Source organism: Heptranchias perlo, unplaced genomic scaffold (assembly GCF_035084215.1).
Source record: "Heptranchias perlo isolate sHepPer1 unplaced genomic scaffold, sHepPer1.hap1 HAP1_SCAFFOLD_52, whole genome shotgun sequence".
Lineage (NCBI taxonomy): Eukaryota > Metazoa > Chordata > Chondrichthyes > Hexanchiformes > Hexanchidae > Heptranchias > Heptranchias perlo.
The window spans coordinates 7,770,646-7,785,258 of NW_027139537.1; the positions used below are offsets into that span (position 1 = coordinate 7,770,646).

Sequence of the window (14,613 nt, forward strand, 5' to 3'; positions counted from 1 at the left end):
ATGAGACCAGGAATGGTTATAAATTGAAATGTTCATATAATGAGACCAGGAATGGTTATAAATTGAAATGTTCATATAATGAGACCAGGAATGGTTATAAATTGAAATGTTCATATAATGAGACCAGTAATTGTTATAAATTGAAATGTTCATATGATGAGACCAGGAATGGTCATAAATTGAAATGTTCATATAATGAGACCAGGAATGGTTATGAATTGAAATGTTCATATAATGAGACCAGGAATGGTTATAAATTGAAATGTTCATATATTGAGACCAGGAATGGTTATAAATTGAAATGTTCACACTTCCACTCTCAGTCCGGGTCTGGATTCCCGCAGTGACTCCAGATGTCTCTTTCCGTTTGAACTGAACCGATTCCCCCACAGCCTGAAACAGATTAAAGATTGAACAGGAAATAAACAGATTGAACAAGAGTGTAAATAACAGGGAGACTGGGATTAATATTTCAATAATAATTACAGACAAATATTACTCATAAAAGGTCTTAATCCCATTGATATTTTATTTATTATATTAAATATTAACGCAAACACTCACCCGATCCGCTCCAGACTCCTCCGGGTCAGTATGAGGGAGCAGAGAGCGGGGACAGATCGGTCTGTGAAGGAGTTTGATCCCAGGGACAGAAACATCATTGACCGGTTTGTACTGAGAGCGGAGGAGAGATCCTTGGTACAAGAATCTGTGAGACCGACACCATCCAGACTGGGGGATTAGAGAGAGAAATAACACGAATCAGGGTAAATGCCCATTGTTTATTAATAACACTATTACTGATACTGATAATAATTCACAGTGTTTATTAATAACACGATTACTGATCCTAATAATGTGAGGTGTTTATTAATAACACTATTACTGATACCAATAATAATGTACAGTGTTTATTAATAAAACTACTACTGATACTAATAATAATTTACAGTGTTTATTAATAACACTATTACTGATACTAATAATGTGAGGTGTTTATTAATAACACTATTACTGATACTGATAATAATGTACAGTGTTTATTAATAACACTATTACTGATACTAATAATCATGTACAGTGTTTATTAATAACACTATTACTGATACTAATAATAATATACAGTGTTTATTAATAACACTATTGCTGATACTAATAATGTGAAGTATTTATTAATAACACCATCACTGATACTAATAAGAATGTTAAGTGTTTATTAATAGTACTATTACCGATACTAATAATATAGTGTCTATTAACGGCAATGGAAACTCGCTCAATTGCCATATTTAAATCTGAGATAGATAGCTTTTTGGCAATCAAAAGTTTTAAGGGATATGGGTCAAAGGCGGGTATGTGGAGTTAGATCACAGATCAGCCATGATCTTATCAAATGGCGGAGCAGGCACGAGGGGCTGAATGGCCTACCCCTGTTCTTATGTTTCTATGTTCCGATTAATACCACTATTACTGATACCCTAATAATAATGTACCGTGTTTATTAATAACACTATTAAATATACTTACAATAATGTACAGTGTTTATTGATAACACTATTACTGATAATAATAATAAAGCACAGTGTTTATTAATAACACTATTACTGATGCGAATAATGATGTACAGTGTTTATTGACAACACTATTACTGATGCTAATAATAATTACAATGTTTATTAATAACGCTATTACTGATACTAATAACAATTTACATTGTTTAATAACACTATTACTGATATTCTTAATGTACAGTGGTTATTAATAACACTATTACATATACATACAATAATGTACAGTATTTATTGATAACACTATTGCCAATAATAATGTACAGTGTTTATTAATAACACTTACTGATACTAAAAATAATGTACAATGTTTATTAATAACACTATGAATGATACTAATAATAACGAGTTATTATAAACACAATCTGACACAGTCTGATACTTACTGCAGTTCCTGTATTTTACAGTCCGGGTTCGTCAGAGCCGCAGACAGTAGTTTCACTCCTGAATCACCCAGTTTATTATTGCTCAGGTTCAGAACCGTCAGTGACTGGTTTGTACTGAGAGCGGAGGAGAGATACTTGGTGCAAATAGCTGTGAGATCGTTAGCCCGTAACCTGAAGAGACAGAGACGAGCAGAGGTAACAGGAATCAGAGTAAATTCCCAGTATTTATTTGTATTGTTATTACTTATACTGACATTAATGCACCGTGTTAGATATCCAGTTATTAGAAACACAATCTCACACAGTCTGATACTTACCACAGTTCCTGTATTTTACAGTCCGGGTTCCTCAGAGTCGCAGACAGTAGTTTCACTCCTGAATTTCCCAGTTTATTTCTCCCCAGTCTAAACACAAACAGACAGACTATGAGAAACAAACTGAATCCAATCCCCGATCTGACAACATTTCTCTCTGATTTTACAGGAGACACGGAAAAATCTTCAGGAAATTAATAACCAGATTTCCCTGACACTGACAATGAATCTCACTCTGTCCAACTCCCCATATATTCAGGTACTGTCAGTAAATGTATTTATTAAATAAAGTGCTGTCTGTGTGAAGCCTTCAAATGTCCCTCAATCGGGTCTCATTCCACGAGGATCCGTAATCCTATTGAGGTCAGTGACCAGTCCCATTATGTTTGGAGAAACTTGTCGAATTTCTGCTGCTTCTCAAATCCCAGATTTTATGGGAATGGGACGATTTTCCCTGAATTAAATGATAAATCGGTGATTACCTGTAGTTTATACAATGTTAGAACATAAGAACATAAGAACTAGGAGTAGGTGTAGGTCAATCGGCCCCTCGAGCCTGCTCCGCCATTCAATAAGATCATGGCTAATCTGATCCTAACCTCAACTCTAAATTCATGTCCAATTTCCTGCCCGCTCCCCGTAACCCCTAATTCCATTTACTTCTAGGAAACTGTCTATTTCTGTTTTAAATTTATTTAATGATGTAGCTTCCACAGCTTCCTGGGGCAGCAAATTCCACAGACCGACTACCCTCTGAGTGAAGAAGTTTCTCCTCATCTCAGTTTTGAAAGAGCAGCCCCTTATTCAAAGATTATGCCCCCTAGTTCTACTTTCACCCATCCTTGGGAACATCCTTACCGCATCCACCCGATCAAGCCCCTTCACAATCTTACATGTTTCAATAAGATCGCCTCTCATTCCTCTGAACTCCAATGAGTAGAGTCCCAATCTACTCAACCTCTCCTCATATGTCCGCCCCCTCATCCCCGGGATTAACCGAGTGAACCTTCTTTGTACTGCCTCGAGAGCAAGTATATCTCCAGATGCGGTCTCACCAATACCTTATATAACTGCAGCAATACCTCCCTGTTTTTATATTCTATCCCCCTGGCAAAAAAAGCCAACATTCCGTTGGCCTTCTTGATCAACTGCTGCACCTGCATACTAACTTTTTGATTTTCTTGCACTAGGACCCCCAGATCCCTTTGTACTGCAGTACTTTCCATCATCTGCAAACTTTGATATGTTACACTCGGTCCCCTCCTCCAAATCGTTAATATAGATTGTAAAGAGTTGGGTACCCAGCACCGACCCCTGCGGAACACCACTGGCTACTGGTTGCCAGTCCGAGAATGAACCATTTATCCCAACTCTGCTTCCTGTTAGATAACCAATCCTCCACCCATGCCAGAATATTACCCCCAATCCAGTGATTCTTTATCTTGAGCAATAATCTTTTATGTGGCACCTTGTCGAATGCCTTCTGGAAGTCTAAATACACGATGTCCACTGGTTCCCCTTTATCCACCCTGTACGTTATGTCCTCAAAGAACTCAAGCAAATTTGTCTGACATGACTTCCTCTTCGTAAAGCCATGCTGACTTTGTCCTATTAAATTATGTTTATCCAAATGTTCCGCTACTGTCTCCTTAATAATAGACTCCAAAATTTTACCCACCACACATGTTAGGCTAACTGGTCTATAATTTCCAGCCTTCTGCCGACTACCCTTTTAAAATAACAGTGTTACATTGGCAGTTTTCCAATCTGCCGGGACCTTTGCCGAGTCCAGAGAATTTTGGAAAATTATTACCAAAGCATCCACAATCCCTACTGCCACTTCCCTCAAGATCCTAGGATGTAAGCCATCAGGTCCAGCGGATTTATCCGCCTTGAGTCCCATTAATTTACTGAGTACCAATTCCTTAGTGATTTTAATCGGATTTAGCTCCTCCCCCCTCGAGCCCCCTGTTTGTCCAGTGTTGGGATATTCTTAGTGTCCTCTCCCGTAAAGACTTAAACAAATATTTGTTCAGCATTTTTGCCATCTCCATGTTTCCCACTATTTATTTCCTGGTCTCATCCTCTAAGGGACCGACGTTTGCCTTAGCCACCCTTTGTCTTTTTACATAACTGTAGAAACTCTTGCTATCTGTTTTTATATTTTTTGCGAGTTTATTTTCATAATCTATCTTCCCTTTCTTAATCAATCCTTTAGTTACTTTTTGCTGTCTTTTGAAGACATCCAATCTTTTATCCTCCCACTAAGCTTGGCTACCTTATATGTCCTTGTTTTTAGTCGGATACTATACTTAATTTATTTACTTAGCCACGGATGGCTGTCATTTCTTTTACACCCTTTTTTCCTCAGTGGAATATATATTTTTTGAAAGTTGTAAAATTACTCCTTGAATGAACACCACTGCTCATGTACCGTCTTACCCGTTAATCTATTTTCCCAGTCCACTTTAATCAATTCCGCTCTCATACCATCATAGTCTCCTTTATTCAAGCTCAGTACATTTGTTTGAGAACCAACCTTCTCACCCTCTAATTGGATATGGAATGTAACCATGTTATGGTCACTCATTCCAAGGGGATCCTAAATTTGGACATTATTAATTAATCCTGGCTCATTATACAGGAGCAGGTCCAAGGTTGCTTGCCCCCTTGTATATTAAGCTGGATATTATGACAGGTCTGAGTCATATTGTGAAACGGCACTAACTATTGCTGTAAAATCCGTCCCACAATAATTTATGCACCAAGTAGAGTTTATTCTGTCCAGTTACAAGTTTTAAATGTTCCCGGACTCCTAGTTTATAGGAGAGGGGAGTCTCTCACTTTATTCCCATTATACTGGCTCTCCATTTATTTCACGTATAACGGGCCCGACAGTTTTTGGGGAATTTTCGCAAGTTGCCGACCCGAGTAGGGCCTCACACACAGGGGGCAGATTATGGCATATTCGCGGGATCACTGCACCCGGTCTACCCAAGAGCCTCCCGTTGTGTTTGAGGCCACACCGCTGGCCAGTTTGTGTCTGTACTCCTGCGCTAATACCCCACAACCCGGAATTTTTGAACATTTTTACCAGCAGATTTTCGCTCCCAGATCCCACTGAAGTGTCGGCCTGGATTAATAAGCGAGGGGCCTGAATCCACGACCTTCTGACTCAGAGGCACGAGTGCTGCCAGCTGGGTGAAGAGATGGTGGGTGTATTGGAGAGTGTGAAGGGCTGTGTCATTGATGAGTTAAGATAACGTACCGATGTCCTGCGGGGAAAGCTCAGCTCGCCCACTGGCGGTTGTCTGCGCGAACGCTGTGTTTTGCTCTTTGTTACTGAATGTTAAGTGTTTCTGCTTCCCTCTCCTACCCACGTTGACAGTCCGTTGACTGTCACTTGCCCCCACACCTCGGTAAGAGGGTGGGATGTTCCGACACACGGACTGCTGCAGTTAGTGTCAGTCAACGTGCAAGTAACAGTGAGAAGGAGCCGCTTCAATTGACGTATCTCAGGCAGTGAGAGAATCAGCAATAAATATCATTTATTGCAATTAAACTATCAGAATCTTCAAGTGACCTGTATTTACTGATCCGATAAAGACGGTAAAATCCCGACTTGTTCACAAGGATCCAGTTTAGATTCTCCAATCCTTCGGGAATTACAAACCGATCCTCTTATAATTTGTCATATTTGTGTTGAATCTGCTTCTCTCTGGTTTAACTGAACTGTTTGCTTCCCTTTATTATGGAGCTGCAATACAATCCGTGACTGTTCTACAACTAGCCTAATAGTTGGAGACAAATAAAAAGTTACCTCAACACCTGGCATTTGTGCAGTACGGGTCCCAGCCGCTGGAGTCCTTCACACTGAATGGAGCAGTTCTCCAGATCGAGGTGTTTTATTGTATCACAGAGTCCAATGACATGAGACAGCACCGCACAGTCAATCAGAGTCAGTCCCAATCTACTAAATGTAAGTGTTTCCACAGATCCCACTGTGACCCGAGCCAGTGTTTGATTCTGAGACTCAAACAGGTAGTGGAATGTGTTCAGGAGGTCCCTTTTACCAGTTTTACTCTCTGTGTTTCCAATCTGTCCTTCAACCTTCTCCTTCACCCAATCAATCACTCCACAGATTGTTTGATGAAGAAATGGACCAAGAAACTCCTCCAGGGGCCGAGCTGACTGTGAGGAGGAGAGACCAACAACAAAACGGAGAAATATCTCAAATCGCCCATCTTCCTTGCTGTGGGCTTCACTGAGGAGTTTCCGGATGTCCCCTGGATCTGGAGTCAGGAATTGTGCGAGTGCGGCTACAAACTCTTGGATGGTGAGGTGCGGGAATGTGTAAACTACACTCTGGGCAGAATCATCTCTCTCCAAAAGTTCCATCATGAACCCAGACAGGAACTGGGAAGGTTGCAGATTGTACTTGATCAAATCTCCATTTCTAAACACAATCTTCTTCTCCGAGACTCCTGTGAAGGCCATCTCACCGATATTCAGTAACACATCACGGGGGGATTCAATCTCTCGGCCATGGTTTTTCAGAATGTTGTAAATATAGTAGGAATATAGTTGGGTGATGGTCTTGGGAAGTCGCAGCTGTTTCCTGTCTCTTTGTGTGAAGAAGGGACCCAGTGACAGACCGAGGATCCAGCAGTAGGAAGGGTTGTAACACATGGTGTACAGGATCTCGTTCTCCTCCACATGTTTGAAAACGGCTGCTGCCACCGACTGATCTTCAAAAAACTTTTTGAAATATTCCTTCCGTTCCTCACTATCAAATCCCAGGATTTCAGCGCAGACACTGATCTCAGCCTTTTCCAATAAACGTAATGCAGTGGGGCGGCTGGTCACTAGCACTGAACATCCTGGGAGCAGCTTGTGTTGTATTAAACTGTACACAATGTCAGACACTTTACAACGGCATTCGGGATCTGTGCACATGTGCTGAGGTTCTGTATTTCTCCGATTATCAGCAAAATCGATACTGTCCTTGAATTCATCTAAACCATCGAATATAAACAGTAATCCCTCAGGGTTCTTCCAGAGCTCTCCCAAAATATTCCTCAAGTAAGGATAGAAAATTAGTATCAGGTTCCACAGGTTTATGCTACAGTTTACAGCGTTTAACTCACGGAATTGAAAACTGAAAACAAATTGAAAGTGTGGGTATATTTTCCCAGTGGCCCAGTCATAAACAATCTTTTGTACCATTGTTGTTTTTCCAATCCCCGCGACTCCACTCACTGCTGCTGAACTCCCAGATTTGGATTTTCTCCGGGAAAAACTGCTCTGGAACAGTTGATCAGTTCGGATTTTTTCCAGTTCTCTCCGGAGATGTTTCTTTCTCCACTCTTCATGGTCTCGGCCTCTTGCCAGCAGTTCATGTTCTACAAGTGTCCAATCTCGAACAGTAGAAATGACCGTTAGCTCAGTGTATAGAGTGACCAGCTGGAAAATCTTAACCTTCTCCTTTATTAGGATCGTGTTCACTCTCAATGTCTCAGTTTGGACCCGGAGTGTTTCCTTGTGTTTCTGTTGAACATCTTCAATTAGAACAGACAGAAAGTGGTTCTCAATGTTAGTTGTATTGATATAAAAAACATTCTCAATGTCACTTTACTATTCAGTAAAATGTTCCGAGATTGAATTCACAGCTTCGATAGAGGTGCGAGCAGGAAATTAAACTCAGTTACTGAAAACTTCGCTTGAAAGTGAATAATGGCGGAGAAAAGTTTCAAATCCTCTCTTGATTCTAATATTTACTGAACATGGAGATTTCGATGAAGGTGATATTTTCCCTCTGATGATTAATATTATCAGCCCTGCCCTGTACCATGGACATATCATTACAAATCCAAACGTGATTCTGTTGCACGAAATTGAGGTTCCAGTAGAGTAATTTATGAAACCGTCAGTGGTGCTGACCCTCTGCGGAAATGGGAAATAGGTTATTGTGGGCATTGGGAGAGGGACAGATTGTGAATGGACAGAAGTTCCACTGTTATTGTATCAGGCCTCGGGCAGGTTATCTGGGATATTTTGGGCATTGGGAGAAGGAAAGATTGAATAGACAGGAGATAAATTGCTATAGTTTCAGGACTCGGGCAGGTTATTTGGTTATTACGTAGATTTCTATCGTCACCTCTTCAGGTAACGATTACTGCCATTCTGAAGGTACAGAGGGGATTCAGAATGATGATGTAAGGTATTCGGACTTTAGGTCCAGGGAATGGCGAGAGGGTTTGGTGTATTTTGTTTGGGCAAGCGAATTTGGGATTGAAATGTTTCAATGGAATTCCCAACATTTGTAAGAACAGAAGAACATAAGAAATATAAGCAGGTGTAGGCCATACGGCCCCTCATTCATTAAGGTCATGGCTGATATACCCCAAATCCACTTGCCCACCCTGTCCATATATACATTGATTCAATTCGTGTCCAAAAATCTATCGATCTGAATCTTGAATATACTCATCGGAAACAGGAAACAGGCTCACAATCAACAAAATAATTAAATACGGAGAAGGGAAGTCAGTGTAACTTTCTCACCCAAAGGGCCAGAGAGCCTGGGAAGGAAACTGAAGGGGCAGTGTAAGTGGGGTCAAGAGATAATTGAACGTGTTTCTGTGGTTATACTGAGAGGAGGGGGAGGTGGGGTCATCTCTCTAGCAGGGACAGGCTTATTTGGGTCAAATGGCCTTCTCCTGTCTCGAATCATTCTCCTGTTATATTGTGTTTCAGAAATTGCGAACAATTTTTCAGCAATTTTACACCTACATCGAATGTGCTTTTATAACAATCCTGTCATATCACCGATTACAGTTAAATATTCAACTACTGCCCACGTCACTCAGTGTAATGTCAAAGCAGAAAACATTCGCAGTTCAACTGTTCTCCCAATTATTTTACTCCGTTGTTTCATTTTGGTCTGAATTTCCTACAATGCAGGTTTGGGAAATTACAAATCTGTTTCCATCAGTCATTCCATTGGATCTAAGAAGACCCCGAGTTAATGGACTATTCTTTGAGTTGAATAAGTTCTCTCTTTCACTGCCATTAGGAAGCCATCCCATAACTTCCGAATTACCCTGGACATTGTCTTTCCCTCACATTTCTCCACGGATTAATGATCCATTGTGTGAAAATCCGCACATCATCTAAGATCAGATCGTACATTTTGAAGTCAGTGAAATGATAACATTTTTAATATTTCGCATTTGTCCACCTCGTTCCCTACAGGTGATTGTGAGCAGATTTGTAGGGGCGCACGTAAACGTCTGGCACAAAGCACTGCTCATTAATTGTGAGCCGAAAGCATCTGTGGGGCACATTGGAGTTGTGTGTAGGATGCACAATATATCAGGATCCTGCCAGGTGCGTATGGGGATTCACAGTCACAAGTCCAAGTCACACACCATCCCGACTTGGAAATATATCGCCGTTCCTTCGTCGTCGCTGTGTCAAAATCCTGGAACTCCCTTCCTAACAGCACTGTGGGAGAACCTTCACCACACGGACTGCAGCGGTTCAAGAAGGCGGCTCACCACCACCTTCTCGAGGGCAATTAGAGATGGGCAATAAATGCTGGCCTCGCCAGCGACGCCCACATCCCGTGAACGAACAAAAAAAAAGTGTATCAAGATCCTCCCAGGTATGAACGGTTTTTCACAACTGTTATCAATCAGCACCTGGATTAGCTGGAGTAATAAAACATCTGCAAATTTGCAAATAATTGAGAACAACGAATACGAACGGATCGCGCAGATCATTTGAAGATTATCAACTAATCAAAATCAAACTTTATTCCGTTCTCTCCAGCCTATCAACTTCTGATTCCCAGATTGTGACAATCTCTAAACAAAGGACTACAGTCAAACATTCTGATTCTCAGAAGTGAAATAATCGGTTTGAAATCTCCATTTCATCACTTACCTTTCAGGTGACTGGGTATTTCAGGTAAATCTGGTCCGATGTTCATATAATCAAATGGATCAGGACCTGTTTAAATCAATGAGCTTTCATGAAATCAGATCTGTGTAATATTTTAGTAAATTCTGCAGTGTTTCAATCTGAAATTGAATTCAGTGTGTGATTTTACCGTACCAAGTTCCTGCATCTCTTTCAGTATTTTGTCCAACTTTGGTACCGTATGGTGCATTTTCACAAAGGATTCCCACATCACCCTTCGGGCCCGAGAGCCTTTCTCCATCACCAGATTTAGGACAAGTTTGGAACTGTCCGCCCTGTTTCCCTTCTCCACGAGATCAACGACTTTCTGTAAAGAATAATAATTAATATACTGGTCCCTCCTTTTCCCAGTCCCACTTAAACTGTTTCCCTTTTGTTTTCAGTCCCACACAAGAGTTCTACCCGAACCGTTCCCCTGTCCTTTATACAGACACTGACCGCTCCACTGGGTATTTTCACCTCATCGTATCAGTGTTTCAGATTCACTGTATTTTCAGTTTGATCCATTTCTTTCCTATTTGACCTGTTTCTCTTCTGTAACATTCTATGATTCCAAGATCTGACATCTTGTTAGTTCTGTGATGTTTAAATAATCCAAACTCATTCTGTGTTCCTCACACTTACCCGATGTTCCTGTCCACTGAAATGCCTCTCGTATGTTAACAACGAGCTGACTCCGTCCACCCCTTCTTCAATCGCCTGTTCTAGTCTGTCCCGGTAGAATTTCGTCAACTGGAACAGCTGGTAATCGTCGCACTTTGTCAGGAACTCAGTGATTGCAGTGTTCGGATCTGTGAAAAAATGTGGTGAAAACTAAACACATTATCGACTTTCTATCCGGGCGACTACATTTCCTCTTATACCAAACGGCTGAAGCCTCCTGTGAGTCACATTATCGAACACCTTCTGAAAACCCATATACACCGCATGTGCTACATCCCATCGATCTATATGGTCACCTATCAACAAAGCTGTATAAAATTTTTCAAATTCGGCTTGTCTGCAGCAAATCAGTTCCTGCCTCCCCTGATCATCTCCTGTATCTCTAAATGTTCACTCATTCGACCTGGAATTACAGATTCGAGGAGTTTGCTCACTACTGATGGAGACTAATTGGTCTCCAGTTACCCGTTGACCGTCTCTCCTTATTTTATCAGATGTAAACAATTTTACAACACCAAGTTATAGTCCAGCAATTTTATTTTAAATTCACAAGCTTTCGGAGGCTACCTCCTTCCTCAGGTGAACGATGTGGTTTTATTAGAGACATTACTTGGGCTCCTTCAGTCCACCTGGATATTTTTAATAACAAACGAGGATTGAGAAATTGTGGTCAGGGTCCCTCCTATCTCCTCTCTGACTTCCTTTAACTGCCTCGGGTGTGTTAACTCTGGGCCCAGTGATTTATCCACCTCGGCGATGTTTCTCAGATCCAAATCCTTCTCTACAGTTATCTCTAACTCTGGCCCCACATCCTCCTCTCGTACACCAACATTTTCACTTCCACCATCATTGTTAGAAACTAAAGGAATTATTTTGTATCTCCTCTAAAACTTCATTCAGAACTAGTTTCTCCCAGTTCCCCATCTATCTCACTTCCACTGATTACTCGTCTGCAAAACCCACTGAGAATTGTGCTAATTCCCTTCGTGTTGTTTAACTGCGTTCATATGGATTCCATGTTAACATAGCTCCCTGGAACATCCTTATGTTCTAAACCGCTCCACTCTATCTCTCTGTTCGCCTTTAAGACTCTCCTTAAAACCTATCTCTTTGGCCAAACTAAAATCTCCGTATTTGACTTGGTGTCATATTTTGTTTGATAATCGCTCCTGTGAAGCCCCTGGGTCGTTTTACTACGTTAAAGGCGCTATATAAATGCAATTTGTAATTGTTGGAGCTCTGTAATCGAACCTTTATTAATACTGGCGTCCATCACTATTTTTCTCTCCACTCAAAATGTTCTAACCAGGAACATTTCACGCTGAGTCCTGTGACAACTCAGGCCTTGTCTCACAGAAACGACATCATATTTCTTATGCTTCTGATTTTCCAAATGTGTTTGGGATGATTTGTAGATTCACAGAATTAACGCACAATCCGAACTCCGATTTTTTGGAATGTTGACCCGTTTTCGTTTCTTCTTTTTTTAAATCGCAAGTGAATTTCTCTCTCAATACTTCAAAACCTCCTAACTTTTTTCCTGCTAATACCTTTTCATGATTTCATAAATCTTCCATTCCTGCTCCAACAGTTTTATTAATTCCACTCTCCAGTCTCAGACCCGGATATTTCGCACCTTCCTGTCATATCAGCAGAAACCCTCCCACTGCTCCAGTCGCCCAGTCTGTAAAACCACTGTTGGTTGGTTCAGATCGTGACCGTCCCTCCCCTTCTCCCTGAACTCACTCTAGTCCACAAGACCATGACCCCTTCCCTCTTGCTCCAACCTTACTTCTACACATTGACCTGCCTCATATTTCCCTACTTAAGTGGCCGAGTGTAAAACAGTGGCACCCCATCCACCACCCTGAACATTCACTCCCTTCTCCGGCGCACTGTGGCTGCAGTGTGTACCATCCACAGGATGCACTGCAGCAACTCGCCAAGGCTTCTTCGACAGCACCTCCCAAACCCGCGACCTCTACCACCTGGAAGGGCAAAGACAGCAGGCACATGGGAACAACACCACTTGCACGTTCCCCTCCAAGTCACACACCATCCCGAGTTGGAAATATATCGGCCGTTCCTTCATCGTCACTGGGTTAAAATCCTGGTGCTCCCTTCCCAGCAGCACTGTGGGAGAGCCTTCACCACACGGACTGCAGCGGTTCAAGAAGGCGGCTGTCCACCACCTTCACAAGGGCAATTACGATTGGTAACATACTGGGTTATAAATAAATGCTGGCCTCGCCAGCGACGCCCACATCCCATGAACAAATAAAAAAACCACGGAGATCACCAGCTGGAGGCCTTGTTTTTTAGTCTGGACCTTGAATCTTAATATTCCCTCCATAAACGTATTGCTCTCCTTTCCCTCCCAGAGATGTTCCCACCCGTTCCAGCATGTTCTTCCATCTGGCACCAGGGAGGCAACTTACCGTTCGGAACCTGCTCAGGGCTGCATAAAAGTCTGTCTGTTCCCCTAACTATATAATCTCCCTCCACTATTGCTCTCCTATTTCTGTGTCCCATCTGCCTCTCACCCGCGCCCGACTCGGGATGCACCCCTGCTCCCCGATCTCACACTGTTACTCAGGAAGAGCATCTTCTGATCACTGTCACTATCCACCTTACAGTCCCCAACACCAGGTATCGAATGGATAGTTCCAGTATTCAGGAGATCCCTCCACCTGTGACTGCACTGTCCCTCTCGATGGTCACTCACTTCCCCCTATCTACACAGTATTTGTGCAGTTACCTCTTCCTGTGTGAGCTGCAGGTTCTTGCTCGAGATCCGGACCCTTTGTCAGGACAGAAATTATAATTTGATGAATTTTCTGAACTTACCTGTGTCCATTCCCATTCTTGTTGAAGATGTTGGTTCTTCTCCCCTGTTTGGACCTTCAGCCATGGTGGTGACAGGCGTTCCCTGATTCTGATGCTCTGTAATAAATATAATATTAATAGGAGGGTTAGACAGAAATATTAAAATGAGCAGGAGAACGTTCCCTTGTTAAACGTGATACCAAGTCCCTCCTCCCCCATCAGTACAACAGCTGATCGCTCTGGAATTGAGCATTCCACGAGTGTTATGATCAACACTCCACATTAGATGTGACACAGACAGCTGCCCAGTGAAATTCAGTGAGTCCCGCTGATTTCCAGAACCCAGTTCCAGACGTGCTCCCGTCGGCCGAATCGCTGCACTGGGAGGGCCCATTGATAAGAATTACCCACACAGTTCAGGCCAGCACCAGCCTGATTAGGAACATAGGAGCAGGGGTAGAGCATTCAGCCGCTCGAGCCTTTTCTGCCATTCAATGAGATCATGGCTGATCTGTATCCTAACTCCATCCACTACTCTTGGCAAAATATCCCTTAATACCTTTGGTTGGTAAAAATCTATCGATCACAGATTTAAAATAATGAATTGAGCTCGCATCTATTGCTTTTTACGACGGAGAGTTCCACACTTCTACCACCCTTTGCGTGAAGAAGTGTTTCCTAACTTCTCTCCTGAATGGCCTGGCTCTGATTTTAAGGTTATTTACCCTTGTCCCAGAATCCCCCTCCAGCAGAAAAAGTTTCGCTCTATCTACCCGATCGATTCCTTTCAAAATCCTCAATCAAATCACACCTTAACCTTCCATGTTCCAGGGATTACAAGCGTAGTATATGTAATCTCTCCTCATAATTTAA

At 41.9% G+C, this 14,613-nt stretch overlaps 1 protein-coding gene across 1 annotated transcript; it reads right to left on the reverse strand.

Moving 5' to 3' along the window:
* Positions 1–273: 273 nt before the first annotated feature.
* Positions 274–13,825, reverse strand: LOC137314537 (NACHT, LRR and PYD domains-containing protein 3-like). Its single transcript, XM_067979844.1, has 9 exons — positions 13,762–13,825; positions 10,216–10,281; positions 9,943–9,997; positions 6,574–7,426; positions 6,089–6,510; positions 2,272–2,358; positions 1,955–2,125; positions 565–732; positions 274–393 (listed from the first exon to the last, which is right to left on the reverse strand). The coding sequence occupies exons 1-9, from the start codon at positions 13,823–13,825 to the stop codon at positions 306–308; spliced, it is 1,974 nt and encodes a 657-aa protein (XP_067835945.1). The 3' UTR covers positions 274–305.
* Between the last annotated feature and the right edge of the window lie 788 nt (positions 13,826–14,613).